This window comes from Athene cunicularia (genome assembly GCF_003259725.1).
Source record: "Athene cunicularia isolate RWA chromosome 7 unlocalized genomic scaffold, athCun1 chr7_part1, whole genome shotgun sequence".
Taxonomy (NCBI): Eukaryota; Metazoa; Chordata; class Aves; order Strigiformes; family Strigidae; genus Athene; species Athene cunicularia.
The window spans coordinates 12,891,271-12,900,669 of NW_020799107.1; the positions used below are offsets into that span (position 1 = coordinate 12,891,271).

At 36.8% G+C, this 9,399-nt stretch overlaps 1 protein-coding gene across 6 annotated transcripts in view; it reads right to left on the reverse strand.

Annotated features, from left to right (window-relative positions):
• The window catches only part of OSBPL6 (oxysterol binding protein like 6), a 76,840-nt gene that overhangs the window by 20,655 nt on the left and 46,786 nt on the right, over positions 1 to 9,399 (reverse strand). For 3 of the 6 annotated variants that reach the window (XM_026853013.1, XM_026853016.1, XM_026853012.1), the window contains exons 5-11: positions 9,295 to 9,348; positions 8,530 to 8,643; positions 8,251 to 8,415; positions 7,609 to 7,741; positions 7,057 to 7,160; positions 6,081 to 6,173; positions 1,155 to 1,229 (exon numbers count right to left, since the gene is read on the reverse strand). In XM_026853013.1, the coding sequence (XP_026708814.1) occupies positions 1,155 to 1,229; positions 6,081 to 6,173; positions 7,057 to 7,160; positions 7,609 to 7,741; positions 8,251 to 8,415; positions 8,530 to 8,643; positions 9,295 to 9,348 (738 nt within the window). The remainder of the gene's footprint in view (positions 1 to 1,154; positions 1,230 to 6,080; positions 6,174 to 7,056; positions 7,161 to 7,608; positions 7,742 to 8,250; positions 8,416 to 8,529; positions 8,644 to 9,294; positions 9,349 to 9,399) is intronic. The other 3 variants (XM_026853018.1, XM_026853014.1, XM_026853017.1) reach the window with 2 other exon arrangements.

Consider the following 9,399-nt stretch of genomic DNA (forward strand, 5'->3'; position numbering starts at 1 on the left):
GGCACAGCTCTTGCCAATGCTATTTAACTACTGATGAACCTACTGGTTAGAGCCTCCCATTGACACTGCTCAGCCACATAAACTGAGAAGCAGGCTTCTAGACAGGCAGACTGACGGGGTCAGACTATCAATCAATTACTGAGCACAGCATTCAGCATCAACTATTTACAGGGGATTAAATTTAGATAATTTGGGAACCAGAGAAACAGATTTCTCTCGTGCTTTCTAGGAGGGCCTATACAGTAACTGAGTTTTATGGTTCAGGTAGCAGGAGCTCCAAGTATTCAGATTTAAGCAGAAGCTGTGTCTGATCTAGGGGATGTTAGCTATGGGCTGGAGCAGCAGACCCTGGAATACTTTAGCCTGTGAAGACATTCACTGCTTGGGCTAGGTAACAGGGCATTTACAGCTCACTTCAATCTTTGGCTGCACAGTCTTGTCCATCTAGCTGTTGTACTGATCAGTTGATGGATTAGTACTAACATCTATATTGTGCACTCCTAAGAGTGCTTTCCTGATCAAGCACCAATGATATCCTTTTGATGTTAATTTGATTTCACAAACAGAGCTTCCCCCTCCAAATTCCCACCCCGTGTTGATTTCATAGCTCCAGATATTGCATCAAAGACTCAGAGAATTAACAAAACTAAATACAGACACTAGAGGTAGTAATATGACTTTTTGAGATTATGGAATGTAAACAGAAAGCGTCTCCAATGAAAAGGCTAATATTATGCTACATTAAAAAAAAAACAGGAAATTTTAAATTCCATAGTTGTTGGTAACAAATCTCCTTGGTTCTGCTGTCTTGCTATAGACTGTCATGACAATCTTTTAACAGAATTTGATAATTTCTTTCCATTTTGTGTAGTATATAGCAGAGTATGTCAAAGACATGTACAAATAGTGCAGGGCCTGAGTCTAACCATCACTTGCACTTGCATAAAGGAGGGACATGTACCATGTAAACAAGCTCAGACCCCATTTATGAAGTTATTCGTGGTAGGCCTGACCACTGTTAAGAAACTCAGCTGAAAGTGGGTAGCATGGACACCTCCAAAAAGTGCAAGAAACCTTTTCATAAGCTTATTACACATTCAAGTTACACAGCTTCCCATCTTTAGAGCTATCCCTTGATTTTTAAATCCACTCACTGTTGTAGCCACTGCAGCTGCTAGTCTCTGCCGGCGTCGTGTTGTGCTGAACTGGCCCTTCGGTGCCGGCCCTTCCTGACAGTGAATGTAAGAAGAAAAGGAAGTAGAAAAAGAGAAGGGAAGGGGTGATGGGACACAGGAAGATGAAATGTGATCAGAAAAGGGAGAGGGAGAGTCTTTTAAGTGGATATCAATTTTGTTAACTCTTATGGCCTACACATTCTGAGGACATATCACATGTTTTCAGTTGTGTATGCCAAAGACATAAAAAAAGCTAGACACTTCACTAAAAATATCTCCAGACGAGTTGGACTGCAGTGCACTCACTAAGACTAGCAAAAAAAAAAAAAATCTATTAGCATTGCCATTCAGAGTCATAAGGCAATTATGGAATAAGAAAACAAAAAGGATGCTATGGCATGGCAGAAAACACAAAACCCAAACTCCTTCTGGAGGTCAGTTGACCATCTAGAAGATGAATTCTGAAAGAGATCACTTTGCATTACTGGAAGTGCATGAACTGTGGTCACTGCAGATGCATACATCTCAATGGTAAAACTCTTCAGTGTGTATGTTACAGTGAGCTTGTTTATGTAAACATTCTTGTGCACTGCTCTACCATTTCCATATCCATCCTTGAACCTATTTGTTCATTTTCTCACACACCACTTTGAGTTTCAGCTACTTCTCCTCTACATTACTGAAGGCTTGGCTTCCAAAGCAATGCAGAAACTCAGATAAAGCTGCGCAAATGAAAAACAAAGTATTCGAACAACTACTTCCTTTTTCTGTATGCCTAACTTGTGGCCTCATCCTGCTAAATTTAACTTTTATTTTACTTTTAAGAAAATTCAACATGGTACATACGGTCAAGCAAGTAATTGTCTAATGCAAAGGAGTTCCACACCTATGATCAAGTCCTTCTATTCAATGTCTAATCAAAATTTCATTATTTTGAAGCCATTTTAAGATTTTTAGAAGACTAGAAAAGCCACCTTTCTGCTTTTAGAAAACAATTTTCAATCCCTTCACTTTTTTCTTCCACTATATCTTCACCTATAGCCACCTCAGTATTTTTAAATCTATATGTATTTTTATTTTTTCTGAAAGCAGCCTGGGCACTACACAAATAACAATGGTATAGACTGGATACATGGACACCGTGCTGAAGGACAGGATATTGTAGTTCAACTATTAGCTGAAGTGTCTTGCTCCTGTAACATTCCTGCTGGTAGGGTTACTGCATCTGAGAATGGCCATACCCTCCACCCTCTGGATGATACTAGTGTCAGCGCTACTTACAATGGAAGGGTTGTCTAATGATCACAGTAAGAGAAGTCTTGCTTTGTAATATTTTGTAAAATTCTCACATTAAACAACATGAACATAACCTCTAAAATATAGAGTACAAACTTTGTTAAAGCAGAGAATGCATCATATGCATAATGTAAAGTTCATTGTGCTCTACATAAGTATGTCTATCCTGTGAATAAGAGTTTGGAAGAATATTCTTATTTAACTAATAGGGACATATATAAATATATATATGTACAGAGACATGCACAAATACATATATATATGCTAGATTATGAATGCAGGTGTACATTATTAAAATGGGAACACTGAGCTCTGCAGAACCCTCACACACTCCCCTCAACACAATAGAAAGTGAGATCATAATCTGAGCTATGATATAAAGAAATACTTATTTAAGGGAAAAGGTAATAAGCCAGTCTTTGGGTCTGGTTTCATTTCTGAGCTGAAAGTCTCAGTAGAGCAAGCTGACTTTTCAGGTTGCTCCATATTATACAGTTCCTTATTAAAATACTCCCCCTGAAAAAATAAAAATAATAATAATAATTTAAAAAAAAATAAGTCTTGGAACTTCACAACTCTGAGCTTTTGAGGGAAATTAAATCAACACTAGTTCATTTTATTGCTCTTCTGTAGTATTTTTTTCTTCTTTTGAAGATCTTTAGATTGTCATGAGAATGACAAAATGGTCTTTTACCCAAACAGAAAACAAACCAAAACCCCCTCAGTTTTTGTACAAAAGCATCACTTGTAAAATCAACACAGGTCAACTAACCTGTTGTTGCAAGCCATTTTCATAAGACTTTAAATAGACTTTTTAAAAACACATTAAATCTCTTTCATAAAAGCAATCTTTCTTCAGAGAAGCAGTCCATGTATTAATCTTGAGTAAAGGTCTGTAAATTAAGCTGTTAATTCTAAACAATTTAGCAATACTAAATCGCCAAACCTGCAAATGTATACACACATGCTACGGTCAATCTTACATTGGGTAGTAACTGCTGTAGTCACTGGGATTAGCTGTGTGAGCGAAGTTAAATGCATACAGAACTGCTATACTTAATTGGTAAGTATCTATTTCTAAGAAACAAAGCAAGCAGCTTTTCTTACAAGAAGTAATATGTTTTAAACATATTATACACCTAGCATTCATATTCCAGAATGTGTTAGCAGGAATACAACAAAAGCTCTCTTCTTAACAAAAAACTAGTAACAAGTACAATACAAAATCTGGATGGGAGAATTCTCTCCTTGCATCTTATGCAGCAGATGCTGAGTTCGCAAAAGTTACATCCTCGTTCCTCATTACTCATGAGCAAGACACTTATACATAGAGCGCTCTAATTTTTACACTCCCCAGAAGGATGGATCTCCACATCATACTATCATAGGGTCTTTTGATAGTGGTTAATGACTGCTTATTCTAAAATAAATAAGCACAAGTACTTCAAATTAAATTAATAGTGCAACTAGCTTAAAGTTAGTATATCAATATTAGCATTATCCCCTAAAACTAAAGAGATGTATGAAGGCATGAAGAAAGAAAAAGGACAACAGAAGTTTTATTATTACCAAATGTCAAACACTTAATAGCAAACCATGTGTAGGCACCATGAAGAAATGATCACAAATTAGACAAAGTGATTCTCAGTGGTGGATGCCCTGATAAACAGTTTATAAAGAATTGGAGTGGTCTTAAAAAAACAGCCCTTAAAGAAGGCAAATCAAACTAGAAAGAATGGCTAACAGAAGAACAAAATGGGACTGTAAGCTTAAAAACCTAGGAATGGGAGAAAAATCCACATTTTAGTGGAATAGAAACACAAGCAAATTAGGAATAACACAATGAGGCAGAGTGAGACCATCTTCCACGGACCACAGGTTTAGACCACTCACGGAACAGGACAGCCCTTGGAAGAACAAGTAGTGTGTTGAGCCCATCAAACTAGGCAAGATAAGGGAGCAGCCAAAAAGGAGTCTTCATCTTCCATATAATTTAGAATAATTTTATTGTTTCTGTTTTACTGAAAATTAATTTATAAATCAGTCATCAATAATGCTTTTCAGCATTAAGCTTGTCAGTAGTTAATGCTGTCCCAGGTTAGACAGAGTTCGTTATCGACGCAGAAGCAACAGGCCCATATAGAGCAGTGCTACACACACAAACTCTCTCAGGGAAACCTGAAAACTGACCGTATTTGAGAATTTCAGGAGCTGAGGCACAAATCCTGCCAAGTCTCAAACAGCAGTCTGAAAGTCAGGTGCCAAAATGATGGAAGCATGGTCCAGTGTCACTTTGGCAAAGAGCAGGCAACAAACACCTCATAATTCCTCATGACTCACCCTATATCATCATACATTGACTTCTTTCATCATTTTTTAATTTCTCTGAGTCCACTGTGGCATGCAAAAAGAACATGCAGTGTTGACTCTGCCTCTTCATAGGCCCTAAGTACTTGCATCCATTTTCCTGATGTTTTTATTTGCCTCTGTTATTCAGCAGCAGGGAAACACAGTCATCCTTCAAACACAGGTAATAGGATATGACATCAATCACCAAAATTCCTTTGTTAATAAGCCTTTTTAATCCTAACAGATGCTTCATTGTTCAATCTATTGTGATTTATCTAGTGTAACAGGTAGAAAGAAAAATCACCTACACCAGCCGCAATGAGAAAGCTGATGCAATTTCTACATTTTTTTTTCCTTAAGATTATTAATCTTAAATGAGTCTCAGAGAGCTCCTTATTGTGCCTCTGAGTCACAGAAAACTCCTTATGATGCCTCTAGGGGAAAAAAGGCTTTCAAAGTTTGCATGAATTTCAAGGAATTTAAATGGATCAAAAGTTGCTGATATTTTTTATTCTGTAGCAGACAGCACAATGGTGATTGTTAGCTCCTGAAGTCAGCTGAATATAGTCTTCATTATCAGTTGCTCAATTCTAAAAAAGATTAGGGTTTGGATTAGGCCTCAAAACACACAACTACTTCTGACAAAACACAGTAAAATACCCTGGATCTAGCAGTAATACAAGTGCAGTATGCTTATTTCTGTGATTTTACTTTCCAGCTCTAAGGCAGGATGGGGTAAATTCTTTCTTCAGGTAGTTTATTCTTTGGTTTATTCAGTTTGTTTCCATACGAGCCTTTTCCGTAAGAGAAGGCATGTGAAAATACTTTTCATTGGTAACATTCCTAGTATAGGTCTCGATAAACACAACTGGTGTATTTAGTATTTCATTCATGTTTTCTGCTTTTAGCTTGATGTCACCTGCTCAAGTGTCCCTTCTTGGCAAGTTTGAGATAGAACATCAGTATCCCCACGAGCTGCATGCATATTGCCTTTTTTGAACCTTAACTGACTAGTATTCAGACACACACACACACCCCTTTCCCTAGATGGCAATGTTTTCACATGAATCAAAGAAAATTCAACACTTTTTGCACTGTCTTCTCTAGATTTTAAACAACAAACTGAGATTTAATTTAATTTACTTCATCAGGAACATAAGAGACAGTACACCAACTTCCTACTTTCTGCTAATATATCATTTCATGCTTAAAGGTTAATCTAAAAGTACAATGAAAAGTAAAACATTGTGTATTCAGTACCTGAAGTTGAATTTTTGCATCTTTGCTGACACTTTTTGTTCTCCATCGTCTTGTGACCCGCTTGTCTTTCTTTGAAATATCTACACAGTTAGCCTACATTACACAAATGGTTAAAAGTGACAAAGTACTATTAAGTTGACACAACCAACACAGACATTACAGCAAGTTAGTAAGGAATTGTAGTGTTAGACATCTACAAATTAGAAAGTAAGGAGAAGAATGCCACTGCCAGGGCCTGCAACTACAGCAGAGTCCAGCTGTAGCTATCCATACACTTCTATAAACACACGGTTTACTTAGCTCATTTAGCAAAACTTCATGAGTGCACAATATTTAGGACCAGATCTTGAAATCCTCATGGATTTCTGTTCTGGTACTATTCAGAGGGATATAGAGTTCACCTCTTCCCAAAATCAATGGTAAGTCTCGTTACCTCATTGGAACCAGACTTCCCAGTGCACCAACACCACGGAGAGATTTGAGTACTCAGGGGGACTAAGTGAAAAAGGAAAAAGGATTTAGGATCTGCTGTTGCTTTCTTGTGGTCAAGAGGAAAACTCCCCCTGAACTGGGAAATAGTCCAACCCTTGGCCCCTTTGTACTGTGCCCTCTTTTCTAGAGCATGCAATTTCATCTTTGAGAGTCTTTTGGTCTCCACTCCTTAAAAACTTAAATGATATCCTACTCAGCACAATAAAAACTTCTTAAATACAATTTCAATATATTTCTATTGTAACAGTTCTCAGTTTTGCTTTGCAAATGACTTAATCCTTTGATTCGTCCTATTTAACTCAGATAGTTAATACATCTTAATTATTTGTTTACACATGATTAGGATAAACACATAACATAAACCTTTCATCCAGGAGTTACTATGATTTCAGAAAATCATTCTGAGTTAACAGACATCTCTATATTTCCCTTAACACAAAGAACAAATATTTCAGTGTGATAATTTATGTTCAAGCATATTTACCTGCATGTCCGTAAAATTTGGTGCTGACTGAGTTCTCTGTAGTATTTCTAAATTTTGAAGAAGTTTACTGAGTTCCACAAGGTTTGACTGACAATGAGCAAGATCTAACAGATGTAAAACAAAAATACATGAGGTGCTTCATTTCGAACTTATTTTTTATTTTTCCCATGATGTCCATCATTAGCACTTTATTGCATTATAGAAGTCAAATGTCCTCATCTCTTGTAGTAAGGCATCTAAGTAAAAGCTTTATTTTTAGAGATGCTGAGCACTTGTTATTGCTATGGGCATCAGCAACTGCTCTGGACCTCAAAAGTTGATCATATTTTAATAATGATATCCATTAAGATAATACAGATTATTAAGATAAATTTTAAAAGCAACATCCCAAAACATGCAGAGACAGAAGTTTCTACCACAAGCATCTAATTACCTGAAGAGCTACTTCATGTGCATGTAAAGATGCAACTTAACAAACGGTTAGTAAACTGGTTATTTTATATAACAAGAAGTTTTGCTGAAAGAACAAGGCATGAAAAGGTAAAGACTAACCTTCTGCACATCTGTCCATCTCTTCAGAGTCCTGCAACCAGGCTGCTACTTTACTCTGACCAGTAGTGCAGGTGGCAGGAAGGCTGTTACTGCAAGGTATAGCAGACTGCCAGGGGAAGCTATTTTGTTGCACCTAAGGCATAATAAAATGTTTAAATTTACTGTAGCTATGTTGCTCGGTCAGTGTAATCACCATTCTACTTCAGACGAAGAAAACAAAACATGCATCATGATTTCAGTGAGATATTTGACTGTATCGTTCCCCAAGATGCCGGTCTTTCTGAACAGCGTGTTGGAGAACCAAACAACCTCACAAGCTAACTGTATCTGCTAAGCATCAGTTAGAAAAGCTGGTTTTTAAGTGGAAAAAATTATCAAACAGTAAAGAGACAGATTTATCCCCGATGACAAAGGCAAGTGCAAATTGTTTTGGAGATGGTGAATTCTTTGCACGGTCTCTACAGCAGCCCACTAATGAAGGCTGCAGTAAGGCCAAATTAGACAGTCTTTCAGCTGCACACACTCACATTTTTCTGCTGACCATTGGTTCCCACAGTGGAAATTCCTCTTGGCATTGAAAGCAGAGCCTGCCGAAACTGCCCATGAGCAAGCATGAGTTTTCAACAAAAGAACACTACATACCTTTCCATCTGACACATTAGCAGCTGGTGAAGACTCTGTAGTAGAGGCTGAAGGGAATATATGAAAGCTAGCATCTCTCGGAGATCTCACAATCTCATTCTGACGGTACAACCGGTGGTGGCGTAATTTTGAAACCCACGCATCAAATGAATCCTGAGACTTCACCTGGAAACAAATTCATTATCAAGAAAGCATTCAAAATACTACTTTTCTGCATGTCTTTTTTAGTTTATTTTCACTGTAGAGGAAAAGAAAACAAGTATTTGCACTCCTTCTTACCTTCAGATGATAGATGTGTTCTTCTGTGTCAAGATCTATTCTACGAGCCTTCTTTTTTATAGACATAACTGATAAACCAACATCAATGCTCCCATGGACTTTGCCTTTCTGTATCTAAAATCAAAAAGCAGGGTAAGAAATTGGTAGTTATCATACACTTCTTTACTGTATTTAACAGAAAAATATCTGGTGCTGAAATGTTTCCCATTTTATGAACATTTTAATATGAAACCATATTAAGAAAAAAAAAGAATATTAACAAATATTTATAGACAGAGAAAACTATCTCACAAGAAGTGCTCAGTGCAGAGCTAACTCCAAAGTTAAAGTGTGTTGGTTCACACCAATACACAGCTACAGGTAAGTGAGAAGCAGAGAAAATTAGACAGCACTCAGCTCCCTGCTGCTACTACTTGATAGCTATTGGTATCAGATCTAACTAATTTAATGCTACCCTTTATCTCTCTTGAATACATTGTAATCGCTTCTCTGCCCTGTCCACATATCTCAGAACAATCAGCTCTGACTGACATAAAAATTGAAAAATACAGAGTCAGGCTAATCTCTCAAGCACCTTCATTAAAAAACAAATATCTACCATAAGTAATGTACTTTTTATTTTCATAGAAGAAAAGGTAGAATATACAGATCTCTCTTCAAATTATCATAAATGTCATAAATATGCCTAGAGCAAATATGAGATTTAATCACTCTGGCTGGCTGAATTCCAATACAAAATTTAAAATAGTCTTCAACTTTACTTACATCAATTGGTGATTTTGAATATTTCAACATTCCATTATCCAGGACAAAAAACCTCTGGGGAAAAAAAAAAAAAAAAAAAAAAAAAAAATTGTGTGTACCAAATCA